Genomic DNA, 26,494 nt, shown 5'->3' on the forward strand with positions numbered 1-26,494 from the left:
TGCTGTATTTGAAGTGTTCCTCCTCACAGCAAGCAAGCAGAGACCAGAAAAAATAAGAGCGGAAACTAGGACTCCTACTCGCAATCTCAATCCAATCCCATTCATCATTCAATTAAAATTGTGACATAGTATGTGGGTGGAAGGAAACATGGACGGTCGTGTGATGGTGGAAAAACCGAAAGCCCTTGATCCGTAACCTATTGAAGTCATGATTTCCAAAATGCCTCGTGTCTACGTGGACTGAATTTTGAATGAACATTGTTTTACAGAATTAGTTTTTTCTTGCCCTCTTTTAATGTATGTTGAATTTTTTGTGGAATATATGTGTCTATTTTTAATCAGTCAAAAATGCGTGTTTGGCTAACGTTTAAACTATTAAAACCAGGGATGGCAAGTGAAACAAAAATGCTTCGTTTCGACGTTGAGGGAAACAGAAATACGAGGCCTAGGTTTACTTTTGTTCTCGCACGAAATTAAAATCACCAACGAGTTTAGTTTAGACCCGGGACGAAACTTTCACTCCCGGGAACGGAACTGAATTAATCGAAGCTCCACTGCCCATAGTTACCTTTCGATCCCAGAAGTTGATGGGAGGGGGATAAGAGGGAATAGTTTCGACCCATTACGTTTGACATACGTGTAGAGAGGTTAAAACATTGAGCTTTAAAATCGAATGGCCAGTTAGCGTTCACCGTTCTCCTGTTTGTGGTAAAAATATGGGTGTCCCATGCATCTAATGTCGGTAGTCCGAACCTCTACTTCATTCAGCCATACTTCGCACTCGGTGTGTGGGTCCAAACTAAACTGTTCGAAGGTGAAGCAGCACGTGGGCCCTGCGGTGCGAAACATTATTATCTGCGTTTCCTTTCGTCCCAAAGTTTTACTTTAGTTTCGACCCGAAGTAGTTTTGATTCCGATTTTGTTTCGACCCTGAGTTTAGCTCCCCGAGTTTATTTATTTATTTTTATTTATTTATTAAATTATTCAAACACAGCCAAAATGGCCTTTACACTGAATACAAAACATAAAATCGGCAGCTTTAACAAATATAAACTATAAAAAAAACTATAAATAGGATTTAAAAAAGAAAAAAAAGAAAGAGTTTAAATCCATTTTATTTCGTTTTTAAATTCCGCTCCCGAGAACGAAACTATTGAAATATTACTGGTTTTGATTCTTGTTTAGTTTCTATTGCCGCCCCTGATTAAAACTCGATTTTCGATTTCAATAGAAATCGACTTTCCTACCTCTAAGTACGCAGCCACCATGACTCGAGTGTCGTCCAAACTGATTCTTGTGAAAGCTGTGTGATATGTTTTCCGTTCGCTCTTAGCAGTTTTTGATGAATGTTTCCTCGTGTTTCTGCACCCTCTCTAATGAGCCTTCCCTTTCTCCGCCCGCCAGGAGCTCATCCCTGAGTTCTTCTTCCTGCCCGAGATGCTCGTCAACTCCAACAACTACCGGCTCGGCACCCTCGAGGATGGCGCCACTGTCGGAGACGTCGAGCTGCCCCCATGGGCTTCCTCCCCCGAGGAGTTCATTCGCATCAACAGAATGGTGAGTACACACACAAGTTCATTCATTCATTTCCGCTCGTGAAATTATTATTATTATTATTGTAGTATTCTACCGATTAAGGTAGGTTTCCATGGAGTACTAAAGAAGTGATCTGGGAGCCTCCCTTTCTTTCCAGCGCTGCCTTCTTCAATTCACTGTAAGGCGTACTCCCTTTCAATCTATCTAAAAATCCTATTCTTTTCCTTCCCCTCCCTCGTTTCCCCAACATTCTATCCTCTAACCCCATTTTCAACATCCCCTCCCTGCTAAGCACTAACTCCATCCATACATTCTGTCTCCTCCGTACCTCATCTAAAAGCTGCCTCTCCTCGCCAACCATATCCAGCACTTCGTCGTTCCTTTTCCTCTCCGTCCATATCACCTTCTCCATTCTTCTCCATACCCACATCTCGAAGCTCGTGAAATAATGAACGAAAATATGGCATGTCACAATGCCAGTGAATTGAACCCAGAAAAAAAAAACACCCGCCTGAACGAATTTGTGTTCATGCATATTGTTTAAATGAACGAGCAAATTAAACTTGTAACGTAGACTACAATAGCGTCGTGAGAAATGTGCGACAAATCTCACGATTTTTTATTTTTTAGAGTCAAATTTTGTGCGGTTTTATAAAGGCACGTGAGCTGGGAATGTGAGACTTGAGATAAAAGCAGGTGGGCAGAAACTTGAGCAGATATTGCGATTCAGCTATTTTAGCAGAACATTTTAGGGAAACGCCTACAGTAGTAAGGATATTAGGAAGAGAATTGCATTAGCAAAGGAGGCGGACATGAACTGGAGGGAACTTCTGAGGAGATCGTTATCTAAGAGTTTAAAGAAAATGTTAGTGAAGAGTTTGATCTGGAGTGTAGTTCTTTACGGTGCGGAAACGTGGACCCTGAGGAAAGAAGACGAGAAAAGATTGGAGGCATTAGAGATGTGGGTGTGGCGAAGTATGGAGAAGGTGAAATGGACGGAGAGGAGGAGGAACGACGAAGTGCTGGACATGGTGGGTGAGGAGAGGCAGCTTTTAGATGAGATACTGAGGAGACAGAAGGTATGGATGGAGCGAGTACTTAGCGGGATGTGATGTTGAAAACAGTGTTAGAGGGAAGAATATTAGGTAAACGAGGGATGGGATGGAAAAGAATAGGATATTTAGATAGGAGGGAAGGGAGTAGGCCTTGTAGTTATTAATTGAGGAAGGGAGGGTAGACCGTGAGAATACTTCCATGCAAATCTATCTTAATCGGTGGAATAGTGAAATAAAAAAATAAAATTTTAACGTTGGAATATTGCTCAATCCATGGAATTTTAAAGATGTGAATGAAGTGTAGAGTAAATAAACGTACAATAAGTGATTATGAGATCTCTTGTGAAACTTTTATCATTGTTTTTCCGTGAAAATCCCCTTAAAATACATCTCGAACACCATCTTCGGCGATATATGAACAAATGTCTGGATGAATGTGGACTTACCAATAATCCTCGCTCTTCTATTGGTTCTGATTGAGATCTGAGCTGATTTCACCCGCACCTTGTTCAGTTTCTATTTTCGCCGATTTTATTTCCACTCGCACAATATCTCATCGATTATGCGATTCTGATTTATTGGTTTACGAAACGTGTTTGGATATAGCAACTTACAAATGCGTTGATTTTCTTCTAACTAATTCCTTTTTCTTCACCGTACAACAATTTCATTGAGAATAAAAAAGTTCATTCGTATTTCTAAACCTCAGAATGGGTAATTACTGACGCCGACATAACTACAGGAGAAAATCAAGCGCAAATCGTCTGCAAGGGGAAGTGTTGTTGGAAAGTAACACCTGACATGATACGTAGATAATGCGAAGAAAAATAAATTGTAACAACAAGTTGAATGATGTGATTGGAATAACTTGTGTTTAAAGTTAAAGAGGGAGTTATACTTCTATACTGGTCATTTATAATTACTGCCGCTCTAAAGGTATACTAATATAATTCTCCCTTGCTCGTTTAACTTTTCTTCCCAGCAGTCAACAGAGCGCTTTAACTTATTTCTCATTCATGACGGAATAACATTTAAAAAAAACAAGAGGGAATCGTTTCCTCAAATTGGTTTATTGCAGTGAAATCTTGGACGTAAGGCGAAAGTTAAAATTTTGATTTATAACGCCTAAACATAAAATATCATATTAATCAAATCAAAGGTATTCATGTCATTTTCTAAATAATCGTTGCGTTTCTTCGCATATGCAATATTTTTCTTCCCGTTCTTCCAGGAGCCGTTCGCGTATCTCTTATGAGCTGTTTTTAACCTTAGCGGAACTTCTTCCATTCGAAGTGACTTGGTTCTCTCTAATCCTTCCACTCCTGTCCTCCATTCCATGAATTCCATTCCCTCGTACAAAGTCTTAGACTGTCTTCTCTGTCCACCTGCGGCGTTGAGGGCCAAGGTAGCCACCAACCCAGCGTCTAATAAGAGTTTGATAGCGCCGAAGAACGTACAGGCCATTGTGGTGGCACTCGTTCCTTCTTACCTGTACAGCAAAACAATAGAATACATAGAAGTCTCATTTGTACAGTAAGTGTACTCTATATAAATTTCATATTTTTTAATGCTCATATCTGAGAAACGACAAAAACAGGATAGTATTTCAACCGTAGTAGTGTAACGTTACGTCGTAAATCTGCTTGATTTTTCACGTAAGTCCAGACAGGGCAAATACTCCAAACGTCGGTCACATGCTGGATCAGGGAAAAGACTCCACAAACAAGAAAAACAGCTCACAAGAAAAAGGTAGCCAAAAATAATTTACGAGTTATTACCGTACGATATCTATTCAAAGTAGAGTATTCAAAAAATCAGAAGTATTACAGAAAACAATGATAGTAAATTCATGATCCCAAAGGAAACATTACCAGCAGAAAATTGCTCTAAAAATCTCATGGCTCACAAGACATGTGACTCCCAGCAGGTCTCGACCAGAAAGAGGGCTTGCCTATGCAAGGCGAGACAGCATTTGAGGGGAGGGCTTCTTCCAGGGAGTGGAGGGGTAGCCAGGCGAATTCAACAACCGCCCACTGATGCGTCACTGCCCCTGCAGAAACGGCCGCTCCACAAAACACCATTCCCTGGTTTTTAGACAACAGCCAGCACCCAGAATTTTCCCCTCAACTTCTGGGTTGGAGACATCAGAGGAATCGTTCATTGGAACACATGGAGGGGAAGGAGATACTGGGGTGAGGTGTTGGAGGGAGAGAGAGTTTGTGATAGGACAATGGTAAAACTTCTCACTCCAAGTGCAATACTAAGGCCTTAGCACCGATTTCCCCTTGCTTGCCAAGGAGAAGTATTTCTCCGCAGTAGTCCTATATAAGTCTTGCATTGCAGGTAGGCTGGTTCGGGGCTGGTTCGGAGGCTGTTTCGGAGGCTGTTTCAGAGGCTGTTTCCAGAGGCTGAGTTTCCAGAGGCAGGGTTTTCAGAGACAGGATTTTTCAGAGACAGGATTTTGCGAGACAGGGCACTTTGCTACAGGGCCCCTTTGCGCAAAAAATCCTTTGCGCGAAAAAACCTTAGCGCGAAAAGTTCTTGGCGGGAGAAGTTCTGCGGATAAGTTCGGAGGAAGTTCGAGGAATTTCTGGGGGGGGGGGGTACCAGAAATTTTTGGGGGGGGGGGGGACACTAAAAAATGCCACAGTAGTCCAAAAAATAACTGATGTAAAGATTCCAGTGAAAATCTTAAAATAGTCTCCCGCTTACCTTTGCGCTCGTTTTTTATCGAATTATATTCTTCCGTATTCTATTCTGAGTACAGATCACCTCACGAATAATCGGGACGACTCACTCCCACTTTTTTATGTCGAATTAATTGCCTCTTGATAGCTTTATAATCTCTCTGCTCAATGCACGACAGATCATATTGATATGCTCCAAGAATATATCCGTAGCAACGGACTTCGGTCATTGTTACGGATTCGGAATGGGCCCTATACTAAGAATAGCTTTCTATTACTCAATGCAAATCATCTTCAAAAATATTTTTATGATGACATATATATATATATATATATATTATATATATAATTCTTCATAAAATTTTTATGGCTTGGCTAATAAAAACAATTGAGAGTATTTGATTGCGTTGCGTGAGAATGTAGAATGCCCTCTTTAAGTAGACTTTTGTGTTACGTTATGTTTTCAGAGTAACGGAGGTAAAGAAGATAAAGGAATCGAACTCTTACGTAAATTACGATTTCCGTGTTTAATGAACGATTCCTTTCATTAGTTCTTCGGGTTTTCCGGCCTATACATGTCGGAAGCCGCGGTGCAAGTCTAAAACGGGCGGAAAACATCTACATACTACACGGAAAGCCGCCTCAATAGGTGTGTGGCACACCAGACATTAGACATTAAATTAAATAAATAAATTAAATATTAAATAAAATAAATTAAATAAAAGAAATAAATTAAATAAATTAAATAAAATAGAAATTAAAATTCACTTACCAAGTACCACCTAGCATTTATTTAAAGTCCTTGATAGTTCGGGAGAAAAACGAATTCCAATATTCATCCGTTCAGCAAAATATCTCACTTTACCCACTTTAACCCAATGCTGCTTCTAAGCAACATCGAAAATGTATAAATTTTATGCTCTATTTAGCAAATATCTAAACTATGCATTATTTTGTGGAGTAAATTGTTATGAAAAAATGTTTAGCTGCAGCGATAATTATGATTGGGTGCAAAATTTTCAAGTTTTCAGAATGAAAAATCTTGAAATTTGATTTCTCTCAGGAGCAGCTCTGGGTCAGAAAGGGTCAATTTATCGTTTCTGACCGGCTTGGAAATATTGTGTGGTTCTGATGTGATATTGTCCGTGTCGCTTTCGAGGATATCTGTTTTCCATTGCTCGAGCCATCTAAGCCCAGCGTCAGCTGACCTCTCATTGTCAGCGTATGAGACTGTAGGCAGCGCTAACACTCTGTCTCTCCTCTTTCCCTTTCACAGGCTCTCGAGTCGGAGTTCGTGTCTTCGCAGCTGAACCATTGGATTGACCTCATCTTTGGATTCAAGCAGAGAGGTGAGTGCTTCCTCCGCGCACCTTCCAGCAGGCAGAGTTCGTGAGGTCATCAACTTATATGCGAAAGGGTTAAGGCAGGCAGTAGATATTTGTTCGCGAATCGCTCGAGAAGGAGGCGATGCTTAATAAGAACAAATGGCGGAATTAAAAAAAAATGGAGAAGAAAAACAAATTTCTTCTAAATCAGACAAAATACCCTCAAAGCGTTACTTATGGACACTTCATGTGGGTGTAGTTCGAGGTTCATTCGTTGAGGTGATGTCATAGCCTGCTCATGTACATGAAGTTGATTATTTGACCAAGTAAAGACAGATCGTTGCAAAACATCTGAGGTTTTACATGTATGAAAATATTTTTCATTTAATTCGTGATTTGGTTCAGAGTGGCCTTTAAAAAAAGAAAAAAATTTAATATTTTATGAAAGTGGAAATAAGGTATGCGTAAAATAATCTTATTAGGGAGAGGATGTTCTTTCATAGGAGAGGAAAGAAATTGGGGCGAATGGAAATGAGCGTGTGAAACTCTGATAGTAGTGGAAATAAATATTTACATTACCATCAGAATTTCATAACTTGTATGATGTTAGGCACGATGTGGTGGAAATTCGTAATATTATTAAAATAAGACATTTCAGTACAAGTGGAAATATTGCAACGTATCATTTTAATAATAAGAATTTCATAAGCTCATTGAACAAATGTACTGAAAAAAAAGAATAATTCTATAAGGCAGGGAACAAGAAAGAAATCAGAAGACATCAGTACCTTTTAGTATTTTCCACAGTCAGTATCCAAGACTTAGCTAAATTTAGGAATTCTTAACAATTTTGTATTTTTTTTGTTAGCACTGGTAGCACTAATTGGCACCTGTCACCAAGACGACGAGGAGAGGGAGCTTTGGTCGTGCCCCCCTAATGCAACACACGTGTCTTGCCTCTCCCTATTTTTCCCCTTTTTCCAGGGACACACCCCCCCCCCCCCTGGCGATAAGTTCGCAACTGATTATTACTTCGTCGTAACATGCCTTTCTTTGACCCGCACCAATAAATGAGTTCACATTGCACAACAATCAATTTAAGAGAATGCACACCTCTGCATTTCTTCTTTGTGGTGATGGATCGCAGGTTCAAAACTTACGATTCCATTTTGAAATTATCAGAAATGACACGTGACCGTTGCCAACGTTTGCCTCTATCCCTAAATTCGTGAAAATTATTTATGGGCATTTTTGCCGGGAAGTCCAGTTGATTGGGTATCAAGATAGCACCGTAATTCATTTCCACTTGCATTGCATGTGCTAAATTATCCGAATGTTGGAAACCGAGAACTTCCCCAATCAAGAACCAGGTTCAGACGAAAGCATGTTCCCCACGTCCGCTTGGTCCTGTTTTCATTCGGCGCAGTGGAGAGAAGAGTGATTGCGATGAGCGACGTCAGACGTCTCAATCATCTCAACCGATCTCTCATTTCCCAGGCGGAATCTTTTTCGCGCCATAATTAGCGTCTTTCGTCGCCGGGCGCCGTCTTCATTATCGCCGTCGACGTCTGTGCGCGTCCTTGTTGACGTCCGCGATATCTCCATTGTTGTTCTGCCGGAGCAATGTCATGTCTCTACTGTGATGCCATTTGACCAATTAATGCAGTGTTGAAATCCGTGCTCAAGACATGTGTTGAGATTTGAGCTCAGCAGCGCGCCCCAAAAGCTCATTTTAAATCCATTGCATTTTCTTATATTATTAAAAAAATCTCAATGAAAAGACAGTTACAAATCGTTATTTGTAGTTTTTCTTTTCGTTATTCATCCTTCTGCAAATTCAAAATATCTGTCAGTAACTTTGGATGTTCCATTGTTCGTAATCTGCCATATTTTTGCAAGCTCCATGTTTTACAAACAGCGAAATTTACCTGGAGAAAAAGATGAGATTCAACAACCTTTCAGAAGTTCTGTTCTCACATTTGTTACTTTTGGGCTGAGAAACCTAAGTATGTATACCATAAATAAGGACTAGAATTTTGTAGACTGAGTAAATTCAAAAATTAAAACATTTTGAATGAGAGGAAGAATCTTATGTGTTTTATTTTCAAATATTAATCTACAGCAGTTCTTCAGCACACCACCACTAGCCTAAGAGGAATGCTTCTAATGTCAAACAATTGTTTCGAGGGGAGGCAAGGCCTTAATGGCTGGGGCGTAGTGCGTGTGTGTTGGGTAATGGGGGTTGAACACCCCTCCCCCCCCCCCAACCACGAAATGAATTCCTCCGCTACATACACTCCTTTGAATAGATGATTTTGCTCTAACCTTGAGTGGATGGGGAATGACAATGATAGCTTTGGGTTGTTTTAAAAGCTAGTAAATTGTTGGCATCTGGGTTAGGTTGAAACAGCTAAATATTTTCAAAACTCTGAGTTACCTGACTGGAATCAATGCAAAATTGGGGAATTTTTAAATGTCTCATGTGCTAGAAATGTCAGTTTTAGGTGGCTATATGAGATAAATTAGGTCAATTTTGCTACTTATAGAGCTAAATAGCTGGTATAGTCTTCATACACATTTATTAGACTTAGGTAATTATTCCTTGTAGATTGTTCTGTTGTCATTGAAAATAATGCAATGCGTGAAATATTCTAGCATTGTAATGATGTATAAAATACCATTGTACATAGTGGTTTATATGCAAATGAGTTTTCTCTTATCCACTTCATCTTGATTTCCATCTTCACAGGACCAGAGGCAGTTAGACTGACTAATGTGTTCTACTACCTGACTTATGAAGGCAGCGTGGATCTCGACAGTATAGCTGACCCTGTTATGAGAGAGGTAATTAATAATAATAATAATATTAATATAAATACTTGGAAATGTACCTGCAAATATACCTGACAGTCTGCTCAAATATATTGCTGTAACATGACTCAGTGAACCACGACGTCCACAGCAGCAACCTACTGCTTGCTGCGGCAGCTGAAAGTGCTTCTCAGATTTGTCTTTTTCCTGAGGCCACTCAATCTGGCTGAAAGCGTGCTCGCACGTAATGGAACCAAGACGATCTCTGCTTTGTACTTTCCTGATGTTTGGAGAAAACGATTTTATGATTATGAGTAAAATTGCAGATAGCCAATTTAAAATTTTATTTTTTAAACATTGTGCAAATCTTTAAAGGTCGACTTGAGGTTCATAAAAATCATCACACCAAAGGCCAATGTATCATTTGATTGTGAGCATGTAATTTTTCCACAGAAAAGAATTACACAAAATTTTAAAAAAATGCTAATAAAGTATGTATGCTATACGTGTTTCCTCTCACTGGTGTAACCTTGTGAGGTGAGAAGAATTTGTCATCAACCAAACAATACACTCAATTAAAATGTTATAAAATATACCTTTTAAGTTTTAATTGGATCTAAGATTATTCCTTTGCTCAGAAATTTTTGTTAGAAGCCATTTATAGTATTTTATAGCCATATTTTAATGCTTTCTTTCTTTTGTTTGGTAATGAAGTCTTATGTCGGTATTTTTTCTTCCAGGCAATTGAAAATCAAATAAGGAATTTTGGTCAGACTCCGTCCCAGTTGCTAATGGAACCTCATGCGCAGCGGGGCACTCTTATGCAAGTGGTGAGTATCCCTTCGGAAGTATCAGCTATCAGAACTATGTACTTAATGTCATGTGTGAGCTGTCTAGACTGGTCTCGATTCAGGGGGGTCTAAAAATCATTTACAATCAGGGTCAATATCCTCAATTGGTTTTCAGAATTCTCTCCTAATGTAATTTTAGTGATAAAATTTTAACACAATAATACCTCTTTACATTGTAATGGAGGGGACCAAAATTTGGGCATATTTATGCATGGAGGTTCACTATAGAGAGATTACAGTGATAGGCACCATTTTTTCATGTCCTTCGGAAATGAATGGCACCACTGTCTTTTAAACCATTATATTTACGTGTTTAAACACACATGCACGCATCAGTGAACATATACTTATTATTTAATAATTACAGAAAGCGAGCGCTAATAAGTGATTTTTACCATGATTCAAGAGAAAACCATGTGATCTCTCTTAATTCATCAGTCACTTAAAATGATTAGGATAATTCGATATCTTTTTTTCTTATTTACTGTTAGGCATGCTCTTATAAGGAACAAAATGGCCGTAACTGACAGTTAACATGAAAATTACATTATATTAAATAAGTGTAAGAAAAAAAAAAGCCTGAAACAATTATTGCTGAAAATGTCATTCCATGTATGTACGCAATCGCGGCTGCGTTAATGGTCTCTAGTTGCCTGGGTACGAGTTGCAGAGTTAGTTAGGCAGTCTCTGGGGTGTCTCCTTGGTATGATAAGTGGAGGTTTTACGAGATAAAGAGGTTCACTACAAAGAGGTTTGCCTATAAATTTACATGTAAATCTGACGGGACCGTGGGGGTGGTATGAAGTATGGAGGTTTATCATGTAAAGAGGTTCACTACATGGAGGTTTTACTGTATTTTGTTGTTGCCAGAGATGTTGTCAGACAGCAACCCTTTCAAATTCTTCCATTGCCATCTTCATAAATCATTGTTTGAATCTTTTTTCTTGTAGTTTGTTTTAATTTTACACTATTTGTTGTCCAATGGAACCAAATTAAGGCCTAAAATGGAATCAAATTGAATTTAAGATGTTATTTGGGTTGTGCTGGTCAGTATCTCCCATTGTGTACCTGTTAAAAGTGTTGCGTTCCTCAAAGTGTTTTACTCACTCGCAATATTCTTTGCTTTGCAGTCCCCCACCATGTTTCATGCCGTTGTTGAAGATGTCTGCATGACCATGAAATTCCCGTCCAACTCACCAATAGTTCACATTTCGGCCAACACGTACCCTCAACTTCCTCTCCCTTCAGTCGTGACCATTACAGCAAGCCAACAGTTTGCTGTGAACAGATGGAATCCTAGCTACGCAGGTAAGTCAGGCGGAAGAATAATTTTTTTTTGAGATGCCTATGAACCTGATGGTTTGATGTGATCCAACTCGCATATAATCTTAATTTCCAAATTTTTACATTTTATTACTGAATAGAGCTAGAGTATTTTATATGTTTTAAGCATGTGCAGAAAGGGTATTTGGGCATCTACCGTATGTCTGAATATAGTCCCCACTTTTTTTCTTTTCTTAAAATTACTTTCCGAAACTCATGCCTCAAAATTAGGGGGGGGACTATATTCGGAGGAATACGGTATCTAAGAGGATATGTGAAATTAGGCCATTTACATCTTTGGTGCACTGGATATGCCATCGGCAAAGCTCTCAAGCAGGGATTGGCAAGTACATATCTGAAAAATCTCTGCCCCCTCTGGGATTTGAACTCGGGCCCACACGGTGTGAAGCCAACATTCCTGCCACCATGCCAACCTGATTCGTTGAAACATGTCCTCATCAAGTATACAGATAATTTTAAGGGGCCGATGTGCTAGTAGATCCACTTTTATTCCTTTTGCTTCATTCCTGGTAAGAACATTATTTGTGACAATATTTTTCAAAATAGCTCCATGTACATAATTCCATGACTCTGCATGTTGTTCACTGGTTGTTAGCTCATAGTACTCAATCCAGAAGGTTTGGGCTCACACAGGGGCGGATCCAGGATTTCTTTCTGGGGGGGGGGGCACAAGCAAGGTTGTATCCAGGATATTGTTCTGGGGGGGGCGCAAGGATGCCTCGTAATACAAAACGAATGCAATGATAATGGGACCGTATTAAAAATCTTGCATATTTTTAAGGTTCTGGGGGGGGGCACGTGCCCATGGGCTCACTGCGTAATTTCTCAATTATTGCCCCTTCTCTATGTACATGGTGTTAGACTAAGCAAAATGTGGGATGTTTCTTGTGTGAATTACAAATTTGGTGTGTCTGGTGTAAAAAAGTCTGAATCTCAAATCAGATTTTGTGCGTTCAACTTTTGACTCTTAAACATACTACTTCATTTTGGTTTGAGTAATAACATGAAATATTGTTCTCTCCAAACAGCTTCAGTACAGTCACCAAGCTATGCTGATGCTCCACAGACGCAGACAGCTAATCTACCGCTCACCATGGATCCAGTATTATGTAAGAAATTTTAAGATTTTTGATTTAAGATTTTTAAGAAGAGAAGACAAAGATTTTTTTCTGTCATAATCCTTGATTTTTAAATATGGCTCCTAAGGGCTACTTGTATGATGTCTGGTTGGTGTTAACCTGAACATGATACAGCCATAACCTTAACTGGAGAATATTCATTAGTTATGATTACAACAAGGCACTTCCAAATAATTGTAAGTTTAACCCATAATCTTAAATTGAAGATTTCCTTGACCCCGGTTTTCATTTTCAGCAAAATTTTAACTTGGAATTAAAAAACTAATCCTAACTGAATTCATCTAAAATATTTGACACATTGATGTTGAATCCATTTTATTTCAAGTATGTATCAGGAATTTTTCTGTTGCCTTTACCCATACTTTGGTTTTTCTGTTATGCTGTTCAAAAAGTATACTCTTCTTAGCTCTTGAAGTGTGCTGATAGATATGTATTCAAATCTTGTATGATTTAGTGGCAGTTTTGATTGGTTTCATTCGCTTAGAAGGGAGTGCCTATCTGCAATAGTTTTTGGCAACTTGTGATGTTTGCATATTAAATATCCCTCCTTAGCATTACTTTCTATTGATACTGTGGTTATCTATTTTAAATTGATGTTTTTAACTCTTAATTGCAGCTCAAATGGCCAGTAGTACAACCCCTGCTCAACGTCGCCACCTTGGTGATAACTTCAGTCAGAAAATAAGAATCAGATCAAATTGCTTTGTCACTACAGTTGACAGCCGTTTTCTGGTTGCCTGTGGTTTCTGGGATAACAGTTTTCGAGTCTTCTCAACAGAAACAGGTTGGAGTGCCTCTCAACCATTATTTGACTATGTTTAAGTTTATGTTTAAGACCCTAATATTAAATATTAATGCTAATTGAGCTTACCATTGTCCTGCACTTGCAGCTGAGCAAAATTTATTTTTTGCTGAAATCCTTAATAATTATTAAGGTTCTTTCAACTTTAATTTCTTTAATCGATTAATGATTAGTTTATTGGAAATATAATTAATGCAAGCTCAATTCATTCATCCTATAATTATCCACGTATTATCATCAAACAATAAATAATTTATGTTATTTTGTTAATCTGAGCATATTTTTTAATATAACTGGTCAAATAAGGAATTTTGTATTCAGACATAAGCAATTACCATTTTGTACCAGCTTTGATCAATTGGTTTGGTTTTGGTAAGCAAGAAATATCAAGCGCAAATTGTGCAAATCATGATTTTTGCTAGATGCTTCCGAACAATTAGTATTTACTTCCAAAGCTTATTGTGTGTGTTTGGATACCTTTGCAAGCTTTTGTTAAAAATTGTGCAAAGCAATTGCCTTTAAAAACTCATAAGAGTTGCCATATTGCAAAAGGACCAGTCGAAGACACGTCATCTGATTCAATGGCTTTCCTGTTTTCCAGCAAAAATTGTTCAAATCATATTTGGTCACTATGGAGTCGTGACCTGCCTCAGCCGATCTGAGTGCAACATTACCTCGGACTGCTACGTTGCCTCGGGCTCCGTCGATTGCACTGTGCTCCTCTGGCACTGGAATGCGAGGACGCAGTCCATTGTTGGCGAGGGAGAAGTGCCAACGCCTCGGGCCACCCTGACGGGCCACGACCAGCCCGTCGCTGCCGTCGTCATCTCTGCCGAGCTGGGTCTTGTGGTCTCCGGCTCTAAAAGTACGTTCAACGGTTCTAACTCTCTGTGCCATATGTGTTCAATCCCAAGTTATTCACTGAGGTTATCTTGCGGAAGGCTCAGGATGTGTATGTGGTAGGGCTGTTCTTTATTAGGGTGCATGGTGCATTTTCCACTGGTGAGAGAAATTGGGAGAATCACAATTTTGGGAGATGATAAATAAATGACAAGAACATTTTCTAAATATGAGCAAATTTACCAGTTGAAGGTAATTTATTTTTTTATATCAGAACATTGAAATGGTAAATGAATGATGAACATTGAGTGTAGTATTGTGAACCTGGCCTTCAGATGGACATACAATAGAACTTCTTCCTGGGTGAGTGATAAAAGATGGAGCAAGATTCGTTGATTTTGGGTAATACACCTTCAGTTATCAGGGGTATGGAAAGTTCCACACCTATGGCAACAGAAATAAGTGAGACAAAGTACCTTAAATTTAGCAAGTGATGGTCTCAACCACTGGTATATGTGAAGTCTTCTGTTTTTTTGGAGGGTGGTCATAATTTTTGTTATCAGTTTTATTTCTAACAAGAGAGGAAAATTGTGAAGCTATGATGGTTATAATAATTGCCAAAACAATGGCAGAAGAAACAATTTTTCATTATTAATTAAGAAAAGATTTGCCTTGAGTGCTCTTGCTTTTGACTCTAAAGATGGACACTGCATTGTCCATTTTAGTTTTCCAGAATTTGTTGCCTCAAAGGTGTCATTTTCAATCAGAGCCGTAAAGTGCTCAATTCTATTTATTTAACTCGCTCTATCCTGTTTCAGATGGGCCTGTCCTTGTTCACACTACTTTTGGAGACCTTCTTAGATCCTTGGAACCTCCCAGCGGCTTCTTCTCACCAGAAAATATTGCCATGTCAAGGGAAGGTGTCATTGTTGTCAATTATGAGAGAGGCAATGTTGCAGCATACACCATCAACGGGAAGAGACTGCGACATGAATCATATAATGACAACTTGCAGGTTAGTGGATGTGAAAGTGAAGGGCCTGATGAGGCAATGTACATTTGTCAGTGCAAGCAAATGGACAATATACAATTCTTTATCCTAACAAGCCAATGCCACAAACAGGCAATACTGCCGCTATGCTATTTCTTAGTCAGCCTAAATGACTCTTGTCATAAATAACTAATTCACCAGTATCCTTTCTTGGTCTAAAGGAGAAAGTGATCTCAACCCTTAGTAACAATGAGAGCCTCACTTGGAGTTTGTGCCTCACTGCAGTCAGTTGCTTGATTGCACAGTGATATTACGAATATGTACTTTGGTTTTTATGTTATTTGCAAATCAAGGGTTATAATTTCATTATTCATTCCTTATATTTAGGTGTATGACAACAAATTGTGGAGCTCTATCGTAAATTTTGATGTATGTACTTTGCTGTTTGACCATCTTTAAAGGCCTGAATACACGTTACATTAACACATATGGGTTAATATCTAAATGTATGAACACGAGAATGAACGGAAAAATGCACCGTGTAACCACCCAACTTGTGCGAATGCATGCACAGAAAATAGAACCTGTTCTAATTTGGTTCATGCATTCGTACATGTTCCGTTCCGGTCCACCAAAATCATTCACGCAAACATACATTAATTGGAAGGGGTTAATGTACCGTGTAACCAGGCCTTAAGATATTTTTGCAGGAGAGCTATACATAAATGGTAGACTTTAGTTAAAAATCGGTTAGTGACTTTCAAGCAAAATAATTCATTTCAAATTAAATAAAAGACCAGGCTATATCAATAAATGTTTCAGTAAAACCATTGCATAAAAAAATATTTTACATAAAACACATGGCTTGATGGCCAGCCGAAGGGGAAAGGGATGTAGGTTATCTTTTGCCTGTGGGCTAAGGCATGTCAAGCATAGTTAGTTATGTATTATTAACTGTGATTGACATTAGCTGCTGCTGTATGCTTTTTGACTTCCATGGTTAGTATTTGCATTCAATTGTATTGCTTTCTAACCTTATCTTAGGAATAATTTCTTAAAATTATGCCAATAAAAATGCAAATAAGGAAAACACATTCTGATGTGAAATTTTGGAAGTTGGCCATCATTTAGAAATGAAAGAACTTCGTGAACTCGAATGTAATTTTAGTTTGGATGACCGTGGTTTCAATGAGAAATGTTATCTTCATCTGAAGTTTTTTTCGTCATTTTTATGTCCATGATGAAGTAGGTACCCAAGGGTGGTCTGCTTTTCCACTCATTTCCCTCCTTTTCACCCTCTTTTTCCCTTTTTTTAAGTGCCTGTTGTTGAGCCGAGATGGGGAGTACGTGATGACGGGTGGAGATGCCGGTGTGGTTGAAGTGTGGCGCACTTTCAACCTGGCTCACCTCTACGCCTATCCCACATGCGACAGTGGAATCCGATCGCTTGCCTTATCCCACGACCAGAAGTAAGCAACAAAATACTTTGTACTCAAGTGTTTATTGTGCCAGTCTTTCTCATTTCTATAAGTGCCAACTTATAAAGTATTTCCATTAATTTTGTCTGATGCATTGTGCGTACACTGATAAAATATACTTATGGCATCAGAGGAAATTTGTACTGAAACGCCATGTTGGTCAATGGGTTAGGAAGAGGGGGAGAAAAGTGTTTTGAAAGCCGTGAGATGGAGGTGGGACAATCAGCCACATCATCAGACGTACATAATGGTGTGATAAAGATGATTATTGGAGGATAAGTTGATGAGGAGGTCAAGAGCTTGGCAGTTAGAGTTAAAGTCAGGAGGCTGGCGGCTTCGCCTTGCTCCTGACCAATGGCATTCAGTCTCTTAAGTACTGTTTCTCAAACACATAAGGGAAATTCAGAGATATTTAAGAACTACGGTTGGGAAAATTCTGTTATGCCCTCTGTCGACACAGAGGCCTTCATTTTTGTGACTTCTTTCCTGGCTGGAGTACTGATCAACCACAATGGGAAACTCTTCTCACACTCACTCATAACTCATAAGGATCCTTTCTCCCTGTATAGGATTCCTTTGGGGTCTCATCAACCCTTGCCTAGGACCCATACCATTTCAGAGTCCCGTCATTTTAAAGTAATTAAATTTTAGCACATTTTGGTCATTCCAGTATGTACTATGGAACGTAACTTTTCCATATTCTGATAAAATGTGGCATTGAATGGCATGGTATTGAAAGCTAATGACTGTCTCTAATTTATGCTCCTCCTCATGCAAGGTTTCTCCTGGCTGGCTTGGCGACAGGGTCCATTGTTGTGTTCCACATCAACTTCAACAAGTGGCACCACGACTTCAAGCAGCAGAGCTACTGAAGTGGAGAATGCCACTCAATGGAAAGTCATGATTTCATTCTTTTAGAATATGAGTGAACACTGTACAGGAGAAGTTGAGGGCAAGGACGTTTTTTTGTTTTATCTGCAAAAGTCTCCTCTCCTGCCCTTGCTCTCATGTTGTTTGCTTTGGATTCCATTCTTAAGTTACTAATGTACTTAATCGATGATCTATATTCATCAATCATTCCTGAATAAATCAGTAATTACTTAACATTCCACATTCCAGATTAGTTTTAAAGGTTATTATGTGTCTCGTCCTGTGATCATAAAATAAAAAATAGAAAAAGCGAAGTGACAGCTTATATTTGTTTATTGTGTTGTGAAATGGTTATGTATAAAATGTATTGTGCTTGATACATTATTTTTGATTGAATGCTGTTGCCAATGTAATGAATCCATACACTACTAAAATATTGTGCGAGTACAGGTGGATAAATTTTGTACTCTGTTTTCAAGTGTATTTGGAAAGATTCTGGGAGAGGTGCAATTTATTCAAACTAATGAATATTGCAGTGTATAATTGAGTTAAGTGCAATCGCTACAAACCAGACAGGAGAGAGAGAGAGAGAGAAGGGAGAGATCTCCAAAAAAAATCAAATGCTCACCAGGTTACATAAACAAATTATTATTTTCTCAGTGAAATTTAGCTGCAATTTTTGAAATCTTAAGGCATGAGTTGTTAATTTGTAAGTGTAGCTGAGTAGAAATCAGTCATTGTAAATGCAATTGAATTATTTCATATGTTCATATTTAAAGAAGTTGTTTCTAGTGATACCAGTTAGAAAAGTTTTTTCTACCAGTTAATCTAGTGAGGAGTAATTGATACTTTATTAAATATAATGAAAAGAAATGTATAATAAAATGGAAACTTGCATTGACTAAACACTTTTGTCAGACCTTTAACCCAGGCAATACATCAATATTTCTAAAAATTGTTGACCAAGTTGAAATGGGAAATGTTTAAATTGGAAAAACTCTAGTCATGCATCATCTTGTGCTTTGCTTACTTTTGAGAGAATTCCCTCCAGTGACTGATGCGTGCATGCTGTCCATTAAAGAAAAACAAACTAAAAATGCTCATATGTAAATATTAACTACTATTTACCACTACTTGAAGAGAGAGTGACTATTTGCACCGGCTATGTTCTTCTCATTTTTGTATGTCTGATGCTGGCAATAATTTTTGAGAATAATCCGTTCCAATCATCTGTGGTGAAGTTGTGCGTGCAAATCTCTTTTTGAGTATGGGTATTGCCAGGTTCAATATGCCTTTTTGAATGGCTGCCCCTGAGAGAAAGAAATGTGTAATATTTGGCCACAGTCCAGCTCTGGGGAGATGGAATTATGTGTGGGCTAGGCTTCACTCTTCTTTTAAATCAGTAGTTTTTGGGTCTAAAATGATTCGTAGGGGGAGAAAATAGATGCAGAAAAAATAAACAGGAATATGCCTGTCACATCAGATTGTATCCTGTGGGGAAAAGTGTAAATCTTTTTTTTTCTAGTTGGGCAGAATTGCTTTTGACACATTTTGGGGATATAGGCCTTCTGTTTGTCTTTATACTAGTGGCAAGGATGTGCTGTTGTTTGTGGCAACATGTTATTGTCATGCTATGATCTCTATGATAAGAAGACTAGAAGGCCTGAAGGGATATGCCAGGACAAAGCCAATGTTCAAACTCTGAGAAATATGTTGTTATATATATATGCAGAGGTAATGCTTTTACACAGTGTGCATATTTTATAGGCCATAATGTATAAAATAAATCCTTGGCATATTTAGTGTAGCAAGACATGGATAAATATGAATAAAATATATTGTACTAGAAATTTGTTTTTGCAATTAAATGAATTCTTTTGCCTACACAGTTACTGAATTGTTTTATTGCAAATCATCTTCACTCATCCTTTCTTGTGCTAGTTTTAGTACTTTTCCATGAAAGGAATCCAATTTTTTTGTGGTGCAAGCTGTAACAGTTCATCTTTGTGCTTAAAATGTCATTGTGGTATTCTTCTATCATACCCTAAACTCCTAGAGTCATCGTAGGGCTCCTTACATCCATCCTGGGTGGTGATTAGAGTTTAGTATTCTTTAAGAATTGACAATTTTTCAAGTGATGATGGTGTTATATTTTCACAAGATAATGAGCTATGAGGTTCACTGGTTGAAAACCAATCTACGGAAAAATCTGTGGAATATTCTTAATCATAGAATATTCTGTCATTTCTGTAGGAACAGCAAAGTTTGATTTTGCTAATGGTAGACCATGTTCAATGGCGTAGCCAGGGGGGGGGGGGGGGTCGGGGGGGTCCGGACCCCCTCCCCCCCGAAATATAAAAATGCAATTATTTTCTCTCATAAAAGAAAACAAAATATTGAAAAATCATGAATTTACAATATATTTCTTCAACAAATGAAGCTATTACGACTATGAAAAGTGTTAAAATTAGTCTAAAACTTATTACTTAGTGCCCTGTTTTTCAAAAGATTTCGCACCTTGAAAGGAATCCAATTTTTTTGTGGTGCAAGCTGTAACAGTTCATCTTTGTGCTTAAAATGTCATTGTGGTATTCTTCTATCATACCCTAAACTCCTAGAGTCACCGTAGGGATCCCCCCAAACGAAATTCCTGGCCATGACGGCACTGACCATGTTGCCCTGATGATGGCGTGGGATTCTTCCATCCCAATCACTTCCTTCCTATCCGTGTGTGCTTCCTTCCTTGCCCACTTTTTCTTCCTGTGTAATCTCCTCCTGAGGTGACTGGATGAATTATTCTTCAGAACTTGGTTGCCAGCCCTCATGGTTGTAACATATAGGGGCCCACCCTGGGCCTTCAGCTGCTGAAAAAGAGCAGTCAGTTATTTATCACAGCAAGAATAATCCAGTGACGTAAGTATAAGATGTTGGATATGCTAATAATTGCCTTGACTTCAGGGATATGCTCACGGAATAAGCATTCATTAACATTACAGACAACTAGCATCATTAACCTCCATTACAGCCATCACACAGTGCACACGAGAGGGTTTTCCGGATCACAACCCACCCCTTGAGCCTCTTAAAGCACTGCTTTTTCTTTATTTTAATAAATGCTCGTACAAAATTGTTCTTTTTGAGTCCTGAAAGTCACGTTTTCAACATGAAAAACCCAAAAATTTTTGGGGGAAAGACCTCCCTTTGCACTGGGGTGTTTTCCATTGACCTCGGAAACAGTGGCGTAGCCAGGAATTTCGTTTGGGGGGGGACCAAAACCGGGGGGGGGGGGGAAATTAAAAAAAAAACAGAGTACTAAGTAATGGGTTTTTAACTAATTTTAACACATTTCATAATCGAAAAAACTTCATTTGTAAAAGAAATATTTTGTAAATTCCTGATTTTTCAATATTTTGTTTCCTTTCATGAAGGAAAATAATTGTGTTTGTATATTTTGGGGGGGTCTGGACCCACTGGACCCCCCCTGGCTACACCACTGCTCAGAAAGGGCCCCGAAATCTCCCGTAAACCCCCTCCCCCCATTTCAATATCCTGGCTACGCTACTGACTGAGTACTTTGGTTAGATAGGATAGAAAACTGATTCGGATGAAATATATTCGGGTTAGAAGGGACTCCCAAGATATAATGGGATGGCATGGGCATAAAAGTCACTGACTTCAAGAGTCTACCCTATGTGGGCCCCCCCTGGGTGTCCGATTCCACTGGCATAAGCTATCCAGAATTTAAATTCCGTGACACAATTTTTCTCCACCCTGCATTGCTAATGCAAGTATATTTTCAAGTAGCTTTCTGAGAAAGTGTAAGTCGCTAATGTATGCGTGGGAGAGGCGTGTAGCCAGGGATTGGCGGATTCAGGATTTTTAGGGGGGGGGGGGCACTAGGGTCTGACAGTGCTTCTCATATTTGAGATTGAAAACAAAATACAACAATTACTGTAGAAAATATTCTCTTTATTCGGATATGAAAGCAGGGCCGGCCTCGGGGCGGGGCGACCGCCCCGGGCCCCACGCTTTGGGGGGCCCGGGGCGTTTGTGAAAAAAAAAATTAAAATATACGATAGTTTTGAAAACACAATTTCAACTATTACTGTATTGTTAAGTCCGTGCTAGACAAAAAATAATATTATGAAAAAGGAATAATAATGCAGTAATTTTTATTGTGCAATTGTGTTTGTCAGTACAGTACCGTGTCGTGTGAGTGATAACAACGAGTGAGAGAACTTGACGTGAGTGAGAGCGGGCGCTTTTGAATTTTATGAATAAATATAATCATAAATTTTATTTGTATTATACTATAGTGAACTCAACTGCGTGATGGTATCATAACGGCGTAATTGCGAAGTCTGAATTTGGGAGGGGAACACATACTTAGCCAGAGAGTGGTAGGGATTCAAAATGCTCGCGTTTGCAGATGGGGTATAGAGTTTAATATTTTAAGTGAGGGGCCCCGCACTGAAGGTTCGCCCCTAGCCCCGCACCTGCTAGGGCCAGCCCTGTATGAAAGTAATTATTAATTAAAATGATTGAGGCTCCGTAATACACAAAATAAAATTAAAGTAATGATAACCATATTGAAAATCTTGACTATTTTTTAAGCATCTGAGGGGGGCGTGTGGCCCCGTGTCCCCCCCCCCCCAAAATCCGCCTATGCGTGTATTAGCGCGCCCGTCTCTTCTGCTCGCCAAAAACTTCACATCTTTCTTCAGAATGATCTGAGGTTTTCCCGGTGTATGATGTTGTTGAAGTTGTTTCAGGTTTCCCACCAGGTGAGGTTTTCCATCACCGCCGACGTTTCGATGGCTGTGTCATCGATCGTCATCAGGGCTTTACCAGCAGAGATGGGGAACCTCACCCGGCGGGAAACCCGAAAGAACTTCAACTTCACATATTTCTGTTTGTCACGTTAATTACGCTGTTGCCGTCGAAACTAGCAGACAGCATTACATTTTTTATGGAACAGTACTTTGCGAAAAAAATCAACTGATTTGGGGGTTACTTGGAAGAACGATGAATTGCTCATGGTGAAACAAAACTATCTGCCTCCCCCCCCCCCCCCAGCTTTTATACTTTGTGCTTTGACCCTCCAATAGGGAACTTGCATATATTTCAGATATAATCAATAGCCCCAAAATTATATAAAAATATATGTTTGCATACCTCGGTGAAAGTTTTTTTATTATTTTATGACGTGGTTTGCGATATTTAATGCATCAAAGTTCACGAGAATTTTCAAATGCAAGTGAGAAGCGAAAACGCCCGATGATTGGCTGGCAGAAAAGTGACGTCATAGTTCAGTACGAGGAGGCACGGCGGACGGCGGCACGGCCATAGTAGAGGTTGCACACTTGAATACATGCGACGGCGTGGTTATGATTCATTTATTGAAGTGCAGACGTATCGGAGTTGTTCATTGTGACTTCAGTGCTATTACTTGATCTATTTCTCCTCCATCGAAAGCGATAGATTGCGTAAAGATGAAGGCATATGGTTATTCTTAGGCTGATCCTAGCAAGCTTCCTGTTACTGATTCCATCATGATAATAGGGTACTTTAGTGAAACTGTAGACTTCGTCGGCGCGGAAAGTCGATGCCGAGAAATGGAAAGGTAGCTGATGTGCATCTGAAATGTTTTATAGTTCATAACAAAGTGAGACTTGTGTATAATATTGGCGAAAGCGTATACTCATGTGATGTGTGTATTCTTTTGGCAGTCCGGTAGAGTCTTATGGTGAACCTATTTCCACCTCGAAGCTGTCGATGATACTTTCAACTTAAAAATACCTTGCCTGGAGGGCGACAGGAAGCTCTGAGGAAGCCAGACTATTAATGTTTCAATTTAGTAGCGATAATATAGAGGAACTTCCAACACAATCTACCATCTTGTAACTCAAAACCCCGAAACCACTTCCTATTCTGCAGAAAGAATCGGTCAATCGCATTTCCATTAATATAATAAATACAACGTCTTCAGGTGTTAATAAGTTACTTTTGTAATTAGAAGGCCTTCCTAAAGTAACATTAAAATTTGAATATTTTCCAAACAGAGTCTTTAATACATTTTGGGAGCTTTTCTCACGATATATCTGAAACCTACTCTAAAGGCGAGCTCATCGTCATTGCGATCGGTTGTCACTTAAAAAATTCCGTATCGGAAATCCTAGAGGGATGACCTTCGACGATGACCATGATCACCTGCACTCTCACTATCACTGCCGCGGAACATTCCTCTTGTGACTCAACTTTTCCTGAAAAGCATGCCGGCGTAGAATAAAATCAAAGAATGATGCGATTCATTTTTTGTGACCACCTTTGGATTCTATTCTGTTTCTATCTACAACTTCCTTTATCATTCGGGGTAAACCATGGGACAAGATAATGTTTAAATATTTTCATTAATTTATAACAAAATATAAGTTCTAAAAATACCCAAAAGCCATTTTATTAATCCGCACTGATGAGTGTAAATTAATGTGGAAGATGAATGCTGTAGACGTAGTAGTTTTCCCTAGGTTGAGTTGCAAAGTTCATGAAGTTGACAAAACGGCTAATTCTTCGGTGCGCGGAGTCATTTATTGCACTGGCCGTGTCTACATTTCTCAATTTTGTTGTAATAAAATAAATCAGAATTTAGGATAAAATTTCCTTTAAAATGACGAATAGTTCATTATTATAGCATGTAGTGAAGCCAGGATATAAATTTGCAAAGTAGAGCGGCACATCATTTTGACGCCGACAGTAGAAGAAAACGCTGTCTTCTTGGCTGGCACTCGAATGCATGAGGATCAACGTTGCTCTGTATTTTTATATTTCCTCCCTTGATTTTAAACATCATGGAATTTTCTATGTCCTTCCGTAACTGAAATTGAACAAGTGCCATAAATAATTTGAGTCCATCATAACCATCGAGAAACACCTATCTCGATTTTTGTTATGAAGTTGAGTTTTTATTCTACGGCGGCCGAATTATCGAAAAATATCAGTTTCAAGTTATTCAGTCAATGAAATATGGATATATTATTAATATTAAAGTTATCTTCGCTCACATAGCACACGGGTTTATCATTCCGTTTATTTTACTCTTATTTTTCCGTAACGCTCATCCCGACAGACGGCATGCATCGAGGGAGGAATTTTTTCTGGGGTGTTATTGCACAGAGGAACAAATGCACCACTTGTAATTTTTCCTTATTTCAGCCATGTTCTCCTTTAAACGCAACGTGGCTCTTCCAAACCTGCAGTTACTGGGCTTGGATCTTGGACTCCTACTAAACTATGACGTCACGGCCTAAGATTAGTGGGGGCGGTATTTTTTAGCCCGCGAAACTCGGGAGACTTTTAAGAGTCATTTTCTAGGGTAAAAACTGAATTTTAAGCGGAAAAAAGTATATTGCGGTACTAAGTGTTTACTGTAGTATATCAGCATACTGTTTATAAAAAGTATGCAATTTCCCTATTCAACCAACAATGCCCAACCCCCCTCCTCCTCTCTTACCTCCCCCCTCCTCCTTCCCTCACACTATTGTTGGGTAAATAAGGCTGGACGTTTTACGCTATTGCTCTGTAGTGATGGGCAAAGTCGATCATTTTAGTGATTCAATCATTTTGACTCGAGTCACATAAATGATTCAATCAATTGATTCAATCATTATGATCGAAAAGACTCAAAAGGAATCAAGATCGAAAAGACTCAATCAATGGATGTAATAAATCACTTTGAATAATGGAATAAATACTGCCGCATCTGCGAAGAGCATTGGTAACGCTGATTGCTATCCATATTATCATTTCATGTACTATTTTGATTGTGAATTCCTAGATGAGTAAATTATATTGCAAAAATGAAGGAAGTAGTGCCATGAAAATATTTGGGAAGGCAAAACTGCCACAGTTTCTTAACACTAATAGAATAATTTCTAACTATATATCTCAAAATATAACACAAAATACACCACACACTATGTATGAATCTGATCTGCAGGATAATTTTATGAATGGCACAATAAAATGTTATCAGCTTTAACTTCTACTTCTTAATGTTCTCCTACAAGAGTAATCTTAATATTTTCCTTTTAGGTGTATCTGTGCTATTAAACTGATAACTGCTGGAAAACATATAAGAAAAAGATTACACAAGTATTCAGTTCTTTATAACATAGTATTTAATTTTCTCACAACTATTTCTGCCTTGACGAAAAGAGATCAAGCATCGATCGTTCCAAATTTTGGAATAAACCGGAAACCGGGATGATTGATATGAAACCGGAAGTCGGAGTGATTGATGATTGACTTGTTTAACGAAATGAATCATGAGTCACTTGATTCACCTAGTGATTCAATCTTTTTGATCGAATCGTTCATGATCGACCCATCACTATTGCTCAGTTAGTCTTGTTAATGACGGTGTAAACGTTGAAACTAGTAGACAGTTAAAATAAAAGTGTGTGGAATAGTACTGGGTTTTTGTTTCACCATGAACGGTACTTTGTTTTTTGCCTGCTGTCAGATTGCACGACCCGCACTGACAAATCTACTAATTCTCCCTTTTCCCACACATTCCAAAAACCTCTCCTTCCCTTTCCTCGGACTCGGAAGCAGTGAGCCTTCCGAGGGACTGTGCAGTGATAACAATCGCTTCCGCGGGTCATACGCCATGGCTTGAAATTCTGCTGTAAAATCGCACCCGGGAGTCGAATAGCGCTCGTTCACGCGGCGCGCGAGTCCATTCGGCAGTCGGCCGAGCACGAGTA

At 38.9% G+C, this 26,494-nt stretch overlaps 1 protein-coding gene across 6 annotated transcripts in view; it reads left to right on the forward strand.

Annotated features, from left to right (window-relative positions):
• LOC124162702 (neurobeachin) overlaps positions 1-19,621 on the forward strand; it is a 1,312,932-nt gene extending 1,293,311 nt beyond the window's left edge. For all 6 annotated transcript variants that reach the window (XM_046539305.1, XM_046539311.1, XM_046539306.1 and 3 more), the window contains 11 exons: positions 1,405-1,557; positions 6,555-6,627; positions 9,353-9,447; positions 10,155-10,244; positions 11,396-11,573; positions 12,638-12,718; positions 13,365-13,532; positions 14,152-14,415; positions 15,209-15,405; positions 16,699-16,850; positions 17,638-19,621. In XM_046539305.1, coding sequence (XP_046395261.1) covers positions 1,405-1,557; positions 6,555-6,627; positions 9,353-9,447; positions 10,155-10,244; positions 11,396-11,573; positions 12,638-12,718; positions 13,365-13,532; positions 14,152-14,415; positions 15,209-15,405; positions 16,699-16,850; positions 17,638-17,731 — 1,545 coding nt within the window. In that variant the 3' untranslated portion in view covers positions 17,732-19,621. The remainder of the gene's footprint in view (positions 1-1,404; positions 1,558-6,554; positions 6,628-9,352; positions 9,448-10,154; positions 10,245-11,395; positions 11,574-12,637; positions 12,719-13,364; positions 13,533-14,151; positions 14,416-15,208; positions 15,406-16,698; positions 16,851-17,637) is intronic.
• The last annotated feature ends 6,873 nt before the right edge of the window (positions 19,622-26,494 follow it).

The sequence above is a fragment of the Ischnura elegans genome, chromosome 7, assembly GCF_921293095.1.
Source record: "Ischnura elegans chromosome 7, ioIscEleg1.1, whole genome shotgun sequence".
In the NCBI taxonomy this organism is placed as follows: domain Eukaryota; kingdom Metazoa; phylum Arthropoda; class Insecta; order Odonata; family Coenagrionidae; genus Ischnura; species Ischnura elegans.